General features: G+C 42.3%; 1 protein-coding gene across 1 annotated transcript; it reads right to left on the reverse strand.

The window, feature by feature from the left end:
* Window positions 1-4,759: 4,759 nt before the first annotated feature.
* LOC128617725 (zona pellucida sperm-binding protein 3-like) lies at window positions 4,760-13,859 on the reverse strand. Its single transcript, XM_053640907.1, has 4 exons — window positions 13,356-13,859; window positions 12,759-12,985; window positions 12,579-12,696; window positions 4,760-5,157 (listed from the first exon to the last, which is right to left on the reverse strand). Exons 1-4 carry the CDS (start codon window positions 13,857-13,859, stop codon window positions 5,026-5,028), a joined length of 981 nt encoding a protein of 326 aa, XP_053496882.1. The 3' UTR covers window positions 4,760-5,025.
* Between the last annotated feature and the right edge of the window lie 5,540 nt (window positions 13,860-19,399).

The raw sequence follows: 19,399 nt of genomic DNA on the forward strand, positions 1-19,399 counted from the left end.
AATGAAACACAAAAAGATATTTCATAAACTTCCTGAATTGTAACCTAACTAATTTGCCCATAAATTCTATAATAACCTTCCTCTAGGTTCTATATAGCCACAAGAAGAAAGCAGAGGCCCATAAAATGGGTGGGGGACCACCAGCACCTTCCCTTACTCTGGCTGAGGAGCTGGCACTGTCCCTCAAGGGGGCAGTTCCATCCATTCATCCATCCATCCATCTTCAACCGCTTATTCCTTTTCAGGGTCGCGGAGGAACCTGGAGCCTATCCCAGGAAGCATCGGGCACAAGGCGGGGTACACCCTGGACAGGGTGTCAGTCCATCGCAGGGCACAATCACATACATACTCACACACCCATTCATACACTATGGACACTTTAGACACGCCAATCAGCCTACCATGCATGTCTTTGGACTGGGGGAGGAAAGCGGAGCACCCGGAGGAAACCCCCGCAGCACTGGGAGAACATGCAAACTCCGCACACACATGGCCCTGGCGGTAATCTTAATTCTAGTGCCCCTACTAGATGTTCCTTATGTCTTTGTATATTGGTTGTATTTTTTTTTTTCAGAATGTACATGATTTCATATTCTTACAGTTGCTGATGGACACATTGTATTAATCCACCCTCCTGCAACAGCACACCCTGCCACAGTTGAAAGTGATTATTGTCTTCAGATATTGTTTCTGTTTGCTAGACCAAACATCATTAGTAATTTGCACTGTAGGATGTAGAAGAAGAGACCATGTGATTATTAAAACTTTGTCATTGTCCCCTTAAAGATTATGGCAATTCCTGTACAGGGGAGGGTCCATCTACCTCCACACAGAATCTTGGCAGTGTATAAAATTGTTTGCAGTTGTGCTGATTAAATATATTTGGTCTCTGTGCATTAGACATATATAATATCAGTTACATTGAATTTTAATTTAGTCTTCCTGGAAAGGAGCTGTATAAGGTCCATTTTCCAATGCAAATTAGAAAAAGTGACATGGATGGACCTTCTACAACTTCAAATGGAGGAAAAAAGTTGAACATAAAAATGGCCATATTTGCCTAGTGATGATTCTGTCATTTATTGCTGAATGGTAAAGTAATAAATATAAATGTCTTTTTCAAAATACAGGAAATAAAGAAACAATGAACCACACTTAACTGTTTACTTTGTGCATTAGTCTTTTAATAAGAAGTGATTTTGGCAGATAGCATCTTGTAACACCCTGCAATCTCTTTAGTCCACTGGTTAACTGGGGGTTCCTCTTGATCATTTTCATAAAGAGTAGGGGGCCTCGGAATATTCTGGTATTGGGTACAGACCCTGGTCATTTTTGATTCCATGTTGGTGAGGTGGGATGAGACACATATTATGGCATTTAATTTGTTAAACCTTGATTCAGCACCCAATATTCTACTGTTAGCTGCACATTGATGCTATGGAATGATTTCCTATTAACATAGTCTCCTTCATTCACTGAAGGCGCTTTAATAGCTCCATCAATGCATCCAATCACATTTGGAAACCTGAAATTGCCAGGGCCCTGCACAAAAGTGTTGAAGAACCCTTCGAGTGCAAGCCATACTGTACACGAATGGCCCTACACACAGTTGCCTTCCCCACGTGCTCTGTATCACCCACGTTATACAGAAAACTCCCTCTGGCAGAAACAAAAACGAAGGGCAATGCATGAAGTGTGCTCAGTGTTAAGCCTGTGTGCTCTCTGGAAGTGTGCTTGTTTTAAAGAATACCGATGACAGAAGATTTGTTTGGGATAAGCCACAATTCAATTCAATTCAATTCAATTTTATTTGTATAGCGCTTTTTACAATAGACATTGTCTCAAAGCAGCTTTACAGAAATATTGACACGGTATACAGATATTAAAGGTGAGAATTTATCCCAACTGAGCAAGCCACTGAGTGGCGACGATGGCAAGGAAAAACTCCCTAAGATGTTAAGAGGAAGAAACCTTGAGAGGAACCAGACTCAGAAGGGAACCCATCCTCATCTGGGTAACAACAGATAGTGTGAAAAAGTTAATTATGGATTTATATGGTCTGTTTGGCCTTAGAAGCAGCCGTAGTCCCAGCAATCTGGAATTGGAGTAGATGAGAGCTCCATCCAAGTAGGACATCCGAAACGGATCAGGCAGGTCTGGAGAACAGAGAGGATCAGAATCTCTACTATCTCCATAAAATTGTAAGTGGCTCGACAGAAGGAGAGAGGGAGAGAAAAGTTTATTAGGACTGTGCTTAGCGTAACAGAAAGTTTAGTCATGGTAGGCTTGAGTAAACAAATATGTTTTAAGCCTAGACTTAAACACTGAGACTGTGTCTGAGTCTCGAACACTAATTGGAAGACTGTTCCATAACTGTGGGGCTCTATAAGAGAAAGCTCTTCCCCCTGCTATAGACTTTGCTATTTGAGGTACCGTCAAATAGCTTGCATCTTTTGATCTAAGTAGCCGTGGCGGATCATAGAAAACCAAAAAGTCGCTTAGATACTGTGGCGCGAGACCATTTAGTGCTTTATAGGTTAATAATAGTATTTTATAATCAATGCGAGATTTCACTGGGAGCCAATGCAGATCGGGGTGATGTGGTCGTATCTTCTGGTTCTAGTTAGGACTCTAGCAACTGCATTCTGGACTAACTGGAGATTGTTTATGCTCCTACTGGAACATCCAGACAGTAAGGCATTACAGGCATTACAATCTAGTCTAATCTAGTCTAGTCTAATCTTTTGATGATATTATGTCCTGTAGATGAAATTCATAGTCCTCGCAATTTAACGTTGAGGAACATTATTCTGGAAATTGTTCCACAAATCGTAGACGCAGTTTTTCGCAAATTGGTGAATCTCTGCCCGTCTTTAATTCTGAAAGCCTCTGTATCTCCAAGATACTCTTTTTATACCCAATCATGTTAGTGACCTGTTGCCAATTAACCTCCAACTGTTTCCTTTTGAATAACCCATATTTTTCCAGCCTGTTGTTTCCCAGGCCCATATTTTTTGAGATGTGTTATTTGAGATCAAATTCAAAATTACCTTATTTTTTTCTTAAAATGGTACATTTACTCAGTTGAAACATTTGATATGTTTTCTATGTTCTATTGTGTATTACATATGGGTTTATCCATCCATCCATCTTCTACCGCTTACTCCTTCTTCAGGGTTGCGGGGGACCTGGAGCCTATCCCAGGGAGCATCAGGCACAAGGCGTGGTACACCCTGGACAGGGTGCCAGCCCATCGCAGGGCGCACAATCATTCACACACCCATTCATACACTACGGACACTTTAGACACGCCAATCAGCCTACCATGCATGTCTTTGGACTGGGGGAGGAAACCAGAGTACCCGGAGGAAACTCCCGCAGCACGTGCAGAACATGCAAACTCCGCACACACAGAGCCGCGGGAATCGAACACCCGACCCTGGCGGCGTGAGGCGAACTTGCTAACCACTAAGCCACCGTGCGCCCCACATATGGGTTTATGAGATTTGCAAATCATTGCATTCTGTTTTTATTTACATTTTACTCAGCGTCCCAACGTTTGAATTGGGGAATTGGGGTTGTACCTCCACACAGAATCTTGGCAGTGTAAAAAATTGTTTGCAGTTTTGACTGTGCTCTCTGGAAGTGTGTTTGTTTTAAAGAACACAGAGGACAGAAGATTTGTTTGTGATAAGCCACAAGACTGGTTCATGTTAACATAACTCTACAATCTTATATACATACATCTATACACACACACACACACACACACACACACACACACACACACACAACCTTAATAAGAAGGTCTGTAAATTTATTAAATTCATGTAGCACTTAATGAACATTGTCACAAAGCTATGCAAAAAACTGTTATTGTAAATAAAGCTGCACGTTTACACACTGATTAAAGGCTAGGGCTAGTTCTCTCTCGATTTAAGTCACAACGGCACACACAAATCTTGTAATAAAAACATTTTATTTCAAAAACCAAGTCAAACATTTTCCTCAACCCCAATCGGACCAAGGGTTACGCATGTTGCCAGCTGGTAACCTAGAAGACAAAAGCAGACAAAAGTTCAGTAGCATACGAAAAGAAAAGGCTTTAAAGAAAACCATGAAATGTCCTGGAATTTGAAGGTACAAAAACACATGGTTCCAAAGTCCAGACTCCACAGAATACATAATTCATCCAGTCAAAGACTTCATGAACCAAGTCATGTGCTGAAACAAGGTGAGCATTACACAAGCCACTGGATCCCTAGGGTTCATTAATGCTGGATTCATGGTGCCTTGCAAGTTGCAATAGCATCATTTCCCACCTCATGGGAATTACTAGACAAATTCACCATGGAGCCCAACACAAAACACATGTAGCTCCTAAAAGGCCACTTTTACTGGACCTTCAGTTACAGGCCTGAGTGTCTGCTGGTACCTTTCTACTTCAGTGAACTTCAAACATTCTTGCAACATTTGGACTGACCTTGCAGAACAGCAACAGCAGCAGGCCAAATCAAGTAGTCTCTACAAGCAGGTAGTCAGGGGAAAACAAGCAACATTGGGAACAAGCTAGCTAGCTAACCTTTGCTACAACATTGAGGATTACCTTTTCAAGACTGATTGGTGGGTTAGTTTTATAGATTTTAACCAAGTACTCTGTCTTTATTAATTGATCTTAAGCCAATACTGCTGTAAACCAATTTGAAAGTATAGAAGCAGTACTTCCCACTGTTCACTGTGAGTGGCCATGTTGATTTGAGGTCACTCTAAACAGGGAAGGAACTTCCTTGAGAAGTAGTTGAGAAGATGGAAGGGTATTTTTCAGTGGCTTTTACCAGTTGTAGATGGTGAATTACAAGTTTCCTCAAAGACTGCATAAGGATTTCCAGATGAACGTTTTCACTGTACCCTTGCCTGATTGATCTTGTCCCTTCCTCAAGCTGCAGTGGCTGTTGCAACAGCTGCACACCTGGTCAGCACCATATGCAGCAGTCCATCTAGGAAGAGATCATAATGCTTTAGTAGTCACAGCTCATCTGCACTGTACCATTTTAGGGTCATCGGAACATACCTATTGCTAGAAAATGAGCAAGCCTTGTGCTCAGCATCAGGAGGGGCAGATGCTGCTGTTGCCTTCAAGATGCACGTAATGTAGACCTGGAAAGAGAGTCCAAGTTACCATGAGAGTTAAAGGTTCCAGTTACACTGAAAACAGTCATTACTTACCAAGCTACCATTGCCTTTCTGAAACCTGAATGCCTCCATCTGAAACCCCTGCTTAGCTGCACCAGATTGGGGCATGAAGTGGAACTGGACGCTACGATCTTGGAATCAACTAGACACCTAGAAGGATTCGCAGTTAGGGTTTTGCTGGTTGGCTTACAAATGCACAAAAGAACCTCACTCACCCATAGTTCTCGATGAAGGAATATCTGGGGACTGCATTTATGCACTGTCTACAAGGACACGCAGGGGCACATTATTGAACGGCAGTACCAATGCCTCAATATTTATAAGCTCACCCAGGTAGTACTGGTTTGATGGCCTTTCAGATATCCAGTCATCTACAGGAAGAAACTTCATTAGTAACTCATCCTCAAACAAACAAGCAAGCTACAGTTTAACCATGATACAAGCCCATCATGAGTCTCAAAGAGAAAACATAAAGGTTCCTCAGCAGCTTGGGCAGGATCATGGGATATCCAATTAGGCATCCGAGTACTGCTGGGAGCATCATGGAATCTGGAAAGCATTTGAAAGAGACCATATTTAGTAGAGTTGTCCATGTAAATCCTAACAGGTTTAACATGTTGAACAATACTTTGGATAGTGACACTCAATTGAAATGGGAGTACTACTTAAAGACTCTGAAGCAATACCAAGGGCAAAGACATAGACCAGTTCATCCTCATTCACCTGAGAAAGAAGTAATGCAAGCAATCACAAGATTTAAACAGAACCAAGGATTTCTAGAAATAAAGACTTACAGCCAACTTGCTGTTGCAGCCATCCAGTTCAGATTCATAGATATGGACTTGAGAAGCAACATTTTCCCCTTTAGCAGCACAGCCTCCCAGGGTGAGAGCAGAAATATTGATGGGTTTCCAATTACCAAACAGATTTTTCTTCACTGCCACATGCACCGCAGTCTCATTGCACTCTACGGTTACACTCAAAGAAGGAAGAGAATCAAAGTGCCTTTCAAACTGCACTGGTGGTGCTTCTGAAGTAGCTTGAAATTTCCACAGTCTTGGCCATTGTACTTCAGCCAATCCAAGGGCAAAAAACAACAGTACAAAACCACCAACTTGTTTTAATTGCATTGCTATTGATTCTGAGAATTCTAAGTATACATGTATAAGCTGGCTATTCCATTTTATACTGTATTTCAGGCACACCTTTTAATTATCTTGACATCCTGTTTTAAACCTGTTGTTTTAGCATTCGTGCTGCCACACAGATGACACCAATTAGTATTTTATACTTCCCGGCATCTGATTGGTTCAAAAGCTTTGTAAAGCCAGTTAGGTTGGCCTAGTGTAGAACGGAAATTTACATTGACAGAGTTTGGCCAGCAATGGTTGAGTGGCAGCTCTAACAGATTATAAATTACTACTAACTCAAGTGATCCAAAATTACACAGATAAGTCATTTAAAAAAAATACCTGGTCGGGTATGATCAAAATATTTATTTATATATATCACCTTTGTACATTCTCTAATGACTGGAAATCAAATTGAAAGTTAGTTAAATCTATGTCAACTTCAAGTTTGTCACTTGAAGTTCCAGATCATTTAATTGTCAACAAACTGTAATTAAGGGTAGAGTAGATATTGCTGATACTTTTAATAACTATTTTTCTGCTGGCTTAAGTTCTGAGTCTATTAATTCTGGCACCTTTTTATGGAATCTGTTGACCCTGCTAAATATTGCCCTGAACTAGTGTTTAAATTTTTTCTCCCATTTCAACTTCCCAGGTTTACAATGCTCTAGTGAAACTAGACATAAAAAAATCAGCAGAAGTTGATAATATTGAGCCTTTTTTTTTTTTTTTTTTTTTTTTTTAAATGGCTGCTGGTATTGTGGCAGGGCCAATTGCTTCCATCTTTAATCTAAACTTAACTTTTAAAACCATAACAAGAATGTGCAAATCGGCAACAGTCATTCCATTATTAAAAGGTGGAGACCCTTCAGATCCTAATAATTATCGTCCTTTCTCCAGATTACCAGTTCTAGCTAAAACATTCAAATCATTGATATATGATCAAATAAAACAATTTCTAACTGACAATAATATACATAATGACCACCAATCAGGTTTTAGAGCAGGTCACAGTAACATAACTGCAGCTATGCAAATCACAAATGACATCAAACTTTTTAGATAGCAAAAAGTTCTGTGCAGCATTATTTGTTGACCTTTTGAAAGCTTTTGATTGTCAATCATAAACTACTGTTACAGAAACTTAGGTCTATAGGTCTTCATGAAGCTGCTCTAAAATGGTTTGAAAACTATTTTGAGTGCACGCAATGTGTATGTTTAGAAAATTATAGCTCACCTTTCCATGAAGTAAAAATAGGAGTTCCTCAAGGAGAATTTTAGCTCCCCTTTTGTTTTCTATTTTAATCAATGAAAGGCTTTGAATTGGATTCTGCTAATATACTTCCATATGCTAACACAATCATGTTGCACCATCATCTTTAAATAGAGCTCTACTGAACTTACAGAATGCATTCCATGTTATACATTAGCACAGTTGAAACCGATTTTAAATTTTTTTAAAAAAAATGATTTTCTAAAGGTAAAGGATATAGTCATTTCAATTTTAGTTGGAACAACCATTGAAAGAATTAGCTCTTATAAATACTTGGGTATATAGTTGGACAAAATTTCTTGCTCCAATGCAGCTCTTGGAGCAAAACACGTCACTGGAATTAAAATCTGTAGTTTGTCCAAAACTAAATTTGTGATAATTGGTGGACCCTCTTCCGGTGATGGATATTTGTATTACATTCACATTGTTTTGCTTGTTTTTTCCCCCTCATTTGTAAGTCACTTTGGATAAAAGCATCTGCTAAATGAAAGTAAATATTGCTCATTTGGGGCTTATTAACCCAACAACTTTGACCTGCCAGTTAAACTTCTCTGCCAAGCCTAGGGGGAAAGAAAAATAAAATTACAAGGTGGTTCACTAGGAGGAAGGTGGAGAGTCATGTGTGTTCAAGTCCAGCATCTTATTTCAATTAATAGCATGCACAATGGCAAAATGCACAATGGCAAAAATCTCCGCCGACGCCGGTCCCAAGCCCGGGTGAAAAAGGAGGAGGGTTGGGCATCAGGCTAGCACCCTGATCCCGTAAAATCTATCTTGCTATGGAAACAACAAGCAAAAACCAGCGGTCTAAACAATACCGGCGCGATGACCCTGTTTCTCCCTTGATGACGGTGCTGGAGCAAAGCCGAAAGGTCGTCCAGCGCCCGATGCAAAATGGGATACTCGACGCCAATACGATCACACGAATTGGAACCTGGAACGTGCGAACGTTATACCAGTGTGGGAGACTGGAGCAGCTTCTGCACGAATTCGACAATTACCGGCTTGACATTCTTGGTGTCAGCGAAATGAGGTGGACGGGTAATGGAAAAATGATAAGCGACGGGAAGATCGTCCTGTATTCGGGAGCCAAAGAACATCACGTGCACGGCGTCGGGATGGTCCTGAGCAAAACCGCGGCACAGGCACTCGTTGGATGGAAACCGATCAGTGATCGCATAATTACCGCCCGATTTCAGTCTCGCCATGCTAAAATTACTGTTATTCAAGTCTACGCACCGACAAATGAGGCAGATGATGAAGAGAAGGACGCCTTCTACGACCAGCTGCAAGACACAATCGCGGTTATCCCCAACCATGACATAAAGATCCTCCTTGGCGACATGAATGCGCAACTCAGTAGCGACCGGCAGGGCTGGGAAAACGTGATCGGACCTCATGGATCGGCAGCAGTAACGAGCGATAATGGAGAGCGTCTCCTATCCCTATGCAATCTTAACAACCTTTGCATCGGGAATACATATTTCATTCACAAACGGATTCACAAAAAGACGTGGCGGTCACCAGATGGGGCCACTCACAATGAAATCGACTATGTATGCATCCATCGACGGTGGCGCTCGGCTTTACGTGACATACGGGTTTTTCGCGGCGCCGACGTCGGATCTGATCACCACTTGCTTGTGACTTCAATCCGACTAAAATTGAAAAGAGTGGCCGGACGCAACACCGTTCGGTCATTTGAATCCGAGAAATTGAAGGACCGCGTGAACGCCGAGCACTTCCACATTGAACTCGCTAATCGATTCCAGATTCTTGACAACTCGGCCAGCATCGAAGAACAATGGGCACAGATCAAGGATGCTGCCATAGAGACGGCAGAGAGAACGATTGGTCGACGGCGTGGAACGCAGCGAGAACGGTGGATTCAGGACCGGACATGGTCGTTGCTCGATGAAAGACGGGTCAAGAAACGTCAGCGCGATCAAGCAAAGACCGAAGAGGAGCGAAATGAAGCATCGCAGGCGTACCGAGAACTCGACCGCAGGGTCAAGAGGAGTTGCCGAGCAGACAAGAAGGACTGGCTGGACCGGAAGGGCACTGAAGCACAACTGGCTGCGGACCAGGGTGACAGCAGGACTCTTTTTCGTGTGGTCAGAGATCTCACTCGGGCCCGAAGCGGTTCCACTGGGCCGATAAGGGATACAACCGGCAGGATGCTAGTTAGCAAAGAAGAGCAGGACGCGCGCTGGGTGGAACATTTCAAAGACACCCTAAACCAGCCGGCTCCCGTAGCCACGCACCACTTTACAGTCTTTCCTCCTCCCTGTGAGCTGGAAGTGGACATGAGCGACATCATGGATGCTGAGGTCGCTGCAGCAATTCGTCATCTGAAAAACAACAAAGCACCTGGTCTTGACCAAATCTTGGCAGAAATGCTGAAAGCGGGTGGTGATGAAGTTGTACGGGTGCTCACTACGCTGCTCAATGACTGCTGGCACATGGAACGTGTCCCAAATGACTGGAGACAGGGTGTCATCGTCAAATTACCTAAGAAAGGTAATCTCGCAGACTGTAACAATTGGAGAGGCATCACCCTTCTGTCTGTTCCAGGCAAGGTATTTTGTCTCGTCCTCCTCAAACGGATACTGCGAGCAGTCGATCAGGCTCTACGGGACGAACAGGCCGGGTTTAGAAGCGGTCGGTCGTGCACTGAACAAATCTTTGCTCTTCGAAACATCATTGAACAAAGCTCCGAATATCAGAAACCGCTCTTGGTCAACTTTATAGACTTTAAGAAGGCGTTTGACAGCGTCCACCAGAAATCGCTTTGGAACATCGCATGGCTATATGGCATTCCACAGCGGTTTATCGCCATTTTCCAGAACTTATATCAGGATTCTAGCTGTTGCATCCGGACGGACACAGGTCATACTGCCTTTTTCACCATCGAGACTGGAGTCAGACAGGGCTGCATTCTTTCACCATTCTTTTTCCTCATGATGATGGACTTCGTCATGCGACGAGCACTAACACAGCCAGCGTCTGGAATTCCGTGGACAGGCCAGGGACGCCTGACCGACCTGGAATTCGCCGACGATATTGTGCTATTGGCGCAGAATGAGAAAGTCTTACAGGAGATGACCACTAGCCTGGAGCACGAAGCAGCCAAAGTTGGGTTACGGATCAGCACTGACAAGACCAACGTCATGGCCGTCGGCCGGATGACGCCGGTGCGGATCACGGTGAGCAACCAGCTGATCGAAGAAGTCAAACAGTTCACCTACCTTGGCAGCATTGTGGCTGCGGATGGTGGGACTAACGTGGATGTCAATCGCAGAATCGGCAGAGCATTTGCAGTCTTCCAACAGCTACAACCGATTTGGGCAAGGCGAACTATCCACACCAACAGCAAACTTCGCCGTTTAATAGCATCATCCCAACCGCCATCTATGCATCTGAAACTTGGAAGAGCTCGAGGGCAGTCATCCACAAGCTGAATGTGTTTCAACAACGATGCCTGAGAAGAATACTCGGTGTATCATACCGTGATCGTATTTCAAACGAAGAAATTCTAAGAAGAACAAACTCCCGCAGCCTGGCAGAAATGGTCGTAGAGCGAAGAATGCGCTTTGCAGGACACATTCTACGGATGTCTGACCACCGCCACGCAAAGATCGCGCTGCGCTGGACGCCGCCACGGGGGAAGAGAAGAGTAGGGCGGCCGTGGAATACTTGGCGACGAACATTCATGGAAGATCTACGAGCGCTCGATGTCAAGTGGGAAGATGTGGAAATCGACGCTTCCGACCGAGCCCGCTGGCGAATGCTTGTTGCCCGATGTGCCCCGTTGCGCGGACGGAACTAACTACAATGGCAAATCCCAGCGAGCCCAGATTACCAAAAACTAGCACTAATGCAGATGCCTTTAATTATGTGGCTACAAGTATCACTTAGAAGCTTGCAAAAAAATAAAAAAATAAATAATAATAAAAAAAAAAACCTACCCATTTAACCAAATAGGAACAGAGAATTCAAGAAAGTTGGGTGTAGAAATAGAAAAACCCTTCCAGCGTACCATGTAGTATTCCTTCAAGTCTAGTCAACAACTGCTTTAGACACCACTTCCATGCCAAGCTAGAAACACTCCACAACCACCAAGAGCCATAAGGTATAACTTCACCTTCCAATTGAGTGTGCAGGACTCAAACAGTCCCAGTCCAGGCAGAAAACATCTTTGTTTATTTAAACCTTTTGTCAATAGCTTTTTGTGGGTAAAAGCACAAATCTGTAGGTACCACAGGCATGGAGTGTTCTGGTAAAGTGGATCATTTGGATGGCACCTTAATGTCAGTTATCTTCTGGCTAGCCCTCTTAGTTATGCAGTCGATTAGTTGTCAGAGACCCTGGTTGCACTCTGCCCATACCCAATTGTGTGTCAGAAGTAACAAAGCATCACAAGACATGCAAGTTATAAAATTTTATTTAGACAAAGGGTCATGAGACTACCAAGCATTTTCTAGAACCATGATCGGGCCAAGGCTCACTTCTTTCTCCAGCTGCAAGCCTGCAAATAAAGGTAGAGTGCATGAACAGGGTACAAAACCACAATGCCAACAGAATCATGGGTGTAGTGGGAATTCAGGTCATAGAGCAAGAGGACAAGTTACATGAACATTATTCTCCCAAATACCTTGCTCTGATGACAGATCACGACCCTTCCTCAAACCACAGCTACTGCTGCAACAACTGCATACCTGGTCAGCACCATATGCAGCAGTCCATCTAGAAAGAAACAGTAGTGCATTAGTAGTCACAGCACACCTGCACTGTACCAACACTGCCACAGCAACATACCTATTGCCTGAGAAGGAACAAGCCTTGTGCTCAGCATCAGCAGGGGCAGATGCTGCTGTTGCCTTCAAGATGCATGCGATATAGAACTGGCAACAAAGGGAGAACAAGTTACATTCTGGCAGCTAAACAGGCCCATCACCCCTGCCCAAACAGTCATCACCTACCCAGCTACTGTTCACATGCTGAAACTTGAATGCCTCCAGCTGAAACCCCAGTTTAGCCGCCTGAGTTTGGGGCACGAAGCGGGAACTGGAATGCGCAATCTTGGCATCAATCAAGCACCTGGAAGGATTTACAGTTAGGAACATTCAGGACAGCTTACAAAAGGCTCAAACTTCACTCACCCATGGCTTTCAATGAAGGAATATCTGGGGACTGCATTTACATCAGGGACAGCAGTGGCCACACAGCTGTCCACAAAAACACGCAGGGGCACATGGTTGAACTGCACCACCGATGCCTCAATATTTATAAGCTCACCCAGCTGGAAGACGTAGTCCCAAGGTCTTTCAAATATCCAGTCATCTACAAGAAGACTCATTAGTAACTCATCCTCAAACAAGCAAGCTACAGTTCAACCATGATACAAACCAGTCATGAGCCTCAGGAAGAAAAGGAGGCGTTCCTCAGCAGCTTGAGCAGAAGCATATGGAATCCAAGCAGGTAGGAGAGCACTGCTACTCACATTGTGGAATCTGGGAAGCATTCAAAACAAGACCATCACAAATGAGCACATCCTCCCAAGTAAACCCAAACAGATCTTGGAATGGAGCAGTACCTCATATAGTGACACTCAATGAAAACCATAGCACCAGGACTTCTTAAAATGGGAGCACTACTTATAGGTGCTGAAGCACTACCAAGGGTGAAGATGTAGACCAGTTCATTTGCAGTAACCTGAATGAGATGCAATTGTAAATTGAGGTCTGATAGTGAGCTTAAAGCAAGACTAAGGTATTTAGCAATAGAAGACTTACAGTCAACTTGCTGTTGCAGCCATGCAATGGTGATTCATAGACGAGGACTTGAGAAGAAACATCCACCCCTTTGGCAGCACAGCCTCCCAGTGTGAGAGCAGCAATATTGAGGGGTGCACTAGTACCAAACAGGTCTTTTCTCACCTCTACATACACTGCAGTCTCATTGCACCTTGCTGTTACACTCTGGGCAGGAACAGCATTAGACGGTCTCACAAAGTTCACTGGTGCTGGTGGGGTTGGGATTTGTGGTGCTGCTGGATAACGCCAAGTCATCTTCTTCATTGGCCTCTGCATTACTTGCTGGTCTTGAGCATCTGAAGGATTTTGAAGATGCAGCCCAAGTGGGACTACAGCAGGGCTTCCACTCTGGGGACCACTTTGCATCCACTGAGAAGGCAACCCAGCACTCACTTGCATTGGAGAATGACCTGGCTTGTTAGGTCGAAGCCCAGCAGAAACATCCATCAATCCTGGCCATTGTGCTGCTGACAACCCAACTACAAATATCAACAGCAAACAAAACCTCACTTGATTGAAACCCATTGCTATTAACAGACAAGTGCAAATACACCACTTGTTGGAGAGCACCTCCTATTTATGCAGGCAGGTATTCAAGCGTTTCTTAACATCCTGACGTTCTTCTGAGTCTGTTGAGTTACTAATTGGACTGCCTAACAGATGACAGCATTTAGAATTTTACTCCACCTTGCATTTGATTGGACCAAGCGCTTAATTCTCTTAATTGTATAGGTCACATGACCTAGCTAAGCAATTTGCCAAACATACAACTGAAATGTAACGTTAGTCCTTCATTGAGGATGTGAGGTAAAAAAGAAATATAAAAAACTGAAATGTCTTGTGTTGCCACAGAACATTTATAGTGAGCTGCAAAGAACCCCCCATACCTGCAGCTTAATTAAAGTGGGGCTATTTCTGTAGGGGTATTCCTGGGGGGTATTGCAGAAAACAGGGTTAACTTACTGTCACATAAACCCTGAGCTCTCAGTTGATTAACCCAACCCTTGCTTACTCAGAGTATGTCAGTTCCAGAACACCGGTTAGAGTAAGTTCAGTCAATCTCCAATTGGTAACTCAGATGTAATGCGCTTGCTCGGCAAGTAAATAAAGACATTATCAATGGATCACCCATTTCAGGAGTCACCATGGAAAGCCACCACAGAAAAAAAGCGAGCTGCATACTTCAGCGAAGCAGAGTTATAGGTTTTAATGCATGCTTATCAGAAATATAAACCATGCATTAGGAGAGAGAGAGCTAGCTTGGGGAAAAGTACCAGATTGAGTAAATGCTTGAATTCATAAGTTCATAAATATCTGAAAAGTTTCGTTTCATTATGATGCTAAATTAAACATTGATCCTATTATACCCATGCCGTAACATTTAATAGATATGCATTTACATTTAGCCTTGCATCAACATCTTAACATTGTACATAGTACTAATAATATAATAGGCTTTTTATTTTATCAGGTGTAATTTTTCTGGACCCAGAAGAGCTTGGAGCCAAGTCAAAATGAAACACAAAAAGATATTTCATAAACTTCCTGAATTGTAACCTAACTAATTTGCCCATAAATTCTATAATAACCTTCCTCTAGGTTCTATATAGCCACAAGAAGAAAGCAGAGGCCCATAAAATGGGTGGGGGACCACCAGCACCTTCCCTTACTCTGGCTGAGGAGCTGGCACTGTCCCTCAAGGGGGCAGTTCCATCCATTCATCCATCCATCCATCTTCAACCGCTTATTCCTTTTCAGGGTCGCGGAGGAACCTGGAGCCTATCCCAGGAAGCATCGGGCACAAGGCGGGGTACACCCTGGACAGGGTGTCAGTCCATCGCAGGGCACAATCACATACATACTCACACACCCATTCATACACTATGGACACTTTAGACACGCCAATCAGCCTACCATGCATGTCTTTGGACTGGGGGAGGAAAGCGGAGCACCCGGAGGAAACCCCCGCAGCACTGGGAGAACATGCAAACTCCGCACACACATGGCCCTGGCGGTAATCTTAATTCTAGTGCCCCTACTAGATGTTCCTTATGTCTTTGTATATTGGTTGTATTTTTTTTTTCAGAATGTACATGATTTCATATTCTTACAGTTGCTGATGGACACATTGTATTAATCCACCCTCCTGCAACAGCACACCCTGCCACAGTTGAAAGTGATTATTGTCTTCAGATATTGTTTCTGTTTGCTAGACCAAACATCATTAGTAATTTGCACTGTAGGATGTAGAAGAAGAGACCATGTGATTATTAAAACTTTGTCATTGTCCCCTTAAAGATTATGGCAATTCCTGTACAGGGGAGGGTCCATCTACCTCCACACAGAATCTTGGCAGTGTATAAAATTGTTTGCAGTTGTGCTGATTAAATATATTTGGTCTCTGTGCATTAGACATATATAATATCAGTTACATTGAATTTTAATTTAGTCTTCCTGGAAAGGAGCTGTATAAGGTCCATTTTCCAATGCAAATTAGAAAAAGTGACATGGATGGACCTTCTACAACTTCAAATGGAGGAAAAAAGTTGAACATAAAAATGGCCATATTTGCCTAGTGATGATTCTGTCATTTATTGCTGAATGGTAAAGTAATAAATATAAATGTCTTTTTCAAAATACAGGAAATAAAGAAACAGTGAACCACACTTAACTGTTTACTTTGTGCATTAGTCTTTTAATAAGAAGTGATTTTGGCAGATAGCATCTTGTAACACCCTGCAATCTCTTTAGTCCACTGGTTAACTGGGGGTTCCTCTTGATCATTTTCATAAAGAGTAGGGGGCCTCGGAATATTCTGGTATTGGGTACAGACCCTGGTCATTTTTGATTCCATGTTGGTGAGGTGGGATGAGACACATATTATGGCATTTAATTTGTTAAACCTTGATTCAGCACCCAATATTCTACTGTTAGCTGCACATTGATGCTATGGAATGATTTCCTATTAACATAGTCTCCTTCATTCACTGAAGGCGCTTTAATAGCTCCATCAATGCATCCAATCACATTTGGAAACCTGAAATTGCCAGGGCCCTGCACAAAAGTGTTGAAGAACCCTTCGAGTGCAAGCCATACTGTACACGAATGGCCCTACACACAGTTGCCTTCCCCACGTGCTCTGTATCACCCACGTTATACAGAAAACTCCCTCTGGCAGAAACAAAAACGAAGGGCAATGCATGAAGTGTGCTCAGTGTTAAGCCTGTGTGCTCTCTGGAAGTGTGCTTGTTTTAAAGAATACCGATGACAGAAGATTTGTTTGGGATAAGCCACAATTCAATTCAATTCAATTCAATTTTATTTGTATAGCGCTTTTTACAATAGACATTGTCTCAAAGCAGCTTTACAGAAATATTGACACGGTATACAGATATTAAAGGTGAGAATTTATCCCAACTGAGCAAGCCACTGAGTGGCGACGATGGCAAGGAAAAACTCCCTAAGATGTTAAGAGGAAGAAACCTTGAGAGGAACCAGACTCAGAAGGGAACCCATCCTCATCTGGGTAACAACAGATAGTGTGAAAAAGTTAATTATGGATTTATATGGTCTGTTTGGCCTTAGAAGCAGCCGTAGTCCCAGCAATCTGGAATTGGAGTAGATGAGAGCTCCATCCAAGTAGGACATCCGAAACGGATCAGGCAGGTCTGGAGAACAGAGAGGATCAGAATCTCTACTATCTCCATAAAATTGTAAGTGGCTCGACAGAAGGAGAGAGGGAGAGAAAAGTTTATTAGGACTGTGCTTAGCGTAACAGAAAGTTTAGTCATGGTAGGCTTGAGTAAACAAATATGTTTTAAGCCTAGACTTAAACACTGAGACTGTGTCTGAGTCTCGAACACTAATTGGAAGACTGTTCCATAACTGTGGGGCTCTATAAGAGAAAGCTCTTCCCCCTGCTATAGACTTTGCTATTTGAGGTACCGTCAAATAGCTTGCATCTTTTGATCTAAGTAGCCGTGGCGGATCATAGAAAACCAAAAAGTCGCTTAGATACTGTGGCGCGAGACCATTTAGTGCTTTATAGGTTAATAATAGTATTTTATAATCAATGCGAGATTTCACTGGGAGCCAATGCAGATCGGGGTGATGTGGTCGTATCTTCTGGTTCTAGTTAGGACTCTAGCAACTGCATTCTGGACTAACTGGAGATTGTTTATGCTCCTACTGGAACATCCAGACAGTAAGGCATTACAGGCATTACAATCTAGTCTAGAGGTGATGAAAGCATGAACTAATATTTCTGCATCATGTAGTGACATTATATTTCTTATCTTAGAAATATTTCTGAGATGAAAGAAGGCTATCCTAGTAATATTATTAACATGAGCATCAAATGAACGACTGGAGTCAATAATCACACCAAGGTCTTTTACTGCTGTACATGATGAAACAGAAAGTCCATCCAGAATTACTATGTGATCAGAAAGCTTACTTCTAGCTACATGTGGTCCTAATACAAGTACTTCTGTCTTATCAGAATTAAGTAAAAGGAAGTTAGTTAGCATCCAACGTCTAATGTCCTTTACACATTTCTCAATTTTATTAAGCTGATGTCTGTCCTCTGGCTTCACTGGAACATACAACTGTGTATCATCAACATAACAGTGGAAGCTAATTCCATGTTTACGAATAATTTGACCTAGAGGTAGCATATATAAAGTAAAAAGCAGTGGGCCTAAAATAGAACCTTGTGGAACACCAAATTTAACCTCGGTATGCGAGGAGAAGTCTCCATTTACATCTAAGAACTGATAACGATCGGTCAAATAAGACCTGAGCCAGGAGAGGACCGTTCCCTTAATGCCAACAACATTTTCTAATCTATCAAGGAGAATAGTATTATTTATAGCATCAAAAGCTGCACCAAGGTCAAGTAACACAAGCAAGGAGACACAACCCTGATCAGAGGCTAGTAGTAGGTTGTTTACTACTTTAACTAATGCTGTCTCTGTGCTATGATGAGGCCTAAATCCTGACTGATACATTTCATGAATGTTGTCCCTATGTAAGTACGAGCATAGCTGCTGTGCTACAACCTTTTCTAAGATCTTGGAGGTGAAGGGGAGATTTGATATAGGTCTATAGCTGGACAGTTGAGAGGGGTCAAAGTCAGGTTTTTTAATCAGGGGTTTAATGACTGCTAATTTAAGTGATTTAGGTACATAGCCAGTGCTAAGGGAAGAACTGATTATATTTAAAAGTGGTTCAACTACTCCAGGACAAATCTGTTTAAAGAAACATGTAGGTAGAGGATCTAGTATGCAAGTTGATGATTTCTCTGAAGAGATTAATGAAGCTAGTTCGGTCTCTCTAAGAAGAGTAAAACATTCTAAACATTGATCAGATATTGCTATATTATCGTCTATAGGGTTAGTTATAATACTGTCTAGTTTGAATTTAATAGCCTGAATTTCATCTCTAACATTTACAACTTTACCAATGAAAAAAAATTCATGAACTCTTCACTGCTATGTAATAATTGTGTGCCTATGTCTGTGGTGGTTTTATCCCTATTTAATTTTGCGACCGTTTTGAATAGAAATCTCAAATTGTTATCTTTTAAGGTAGAGAGATAGACTGATCTAGCATCACTAAGAGATTTTCTATAGTTCAGGAGGCTCTCCTTCCATGCTGTTTGAAATACAAGACTGGTTCATGTTAGCAGAACTATTGGGGTTGTACCTCCACACAGAATCTTGGCAGTGTAAAAAATTGTTTGCAGTTTTGACTGTGCTCTCTGGAAGTGTGCTCGTTTTAAAGAACACAGAGGACACAAGATTTATTTGTGATAAGCCACAAGACTGGTTCGTGTTAACATAACTCTACAATCTTTTATACATACATCTATACACACACACACACACACACACCACCTTAATAAGAAGGTCTGTAAATTTATTAAATTCATGTAGCACTTAATGAACATTGTCACAAAGCTATGCAAAAAACTGTTATTTTACATA

The sequence above is a fragment of the Ictalurus furcatus genome, chromosome 2, assembly GCF_023375685.1.
Source record: "Ictalurus furcatus strain D&B chromosome 2, Billie_1.0, whole genome shotgun sequence".
In the NCBI taxonomy this organism is placed as follows: Eukaryota; Metazoa; Chordata; class Actinopteri; order Siluriformes; family Ictaluridae; genus Ictalurus; species Ictalurus furcatus.

Bases quoted from the DNA above. Each gene is read 5' to 3' on its own strand.
- LOC128617725 (XM_053640907.1), bottom strand. From the start codon at position 13,859: ATGGATGTTTCTGCTGGGCTTCGACCTAACAAGCCAGGTCATTCTCCA. The intron at 12,986-13,355 runs TAAGCTCACTAT...CATGGTTGAACT, and splicing joins TAAATACCTTAGTCTTGCTT to GTAGCTTGCTTGTTTGAGGA. The intron at 12,697-12,758 runs GTGAGTGAAGTT...AAATCCTTCCAG, and splicing joins TCCTTCATTGAAAGCCATGG to GTGCTTGATTGATGCCAAGA.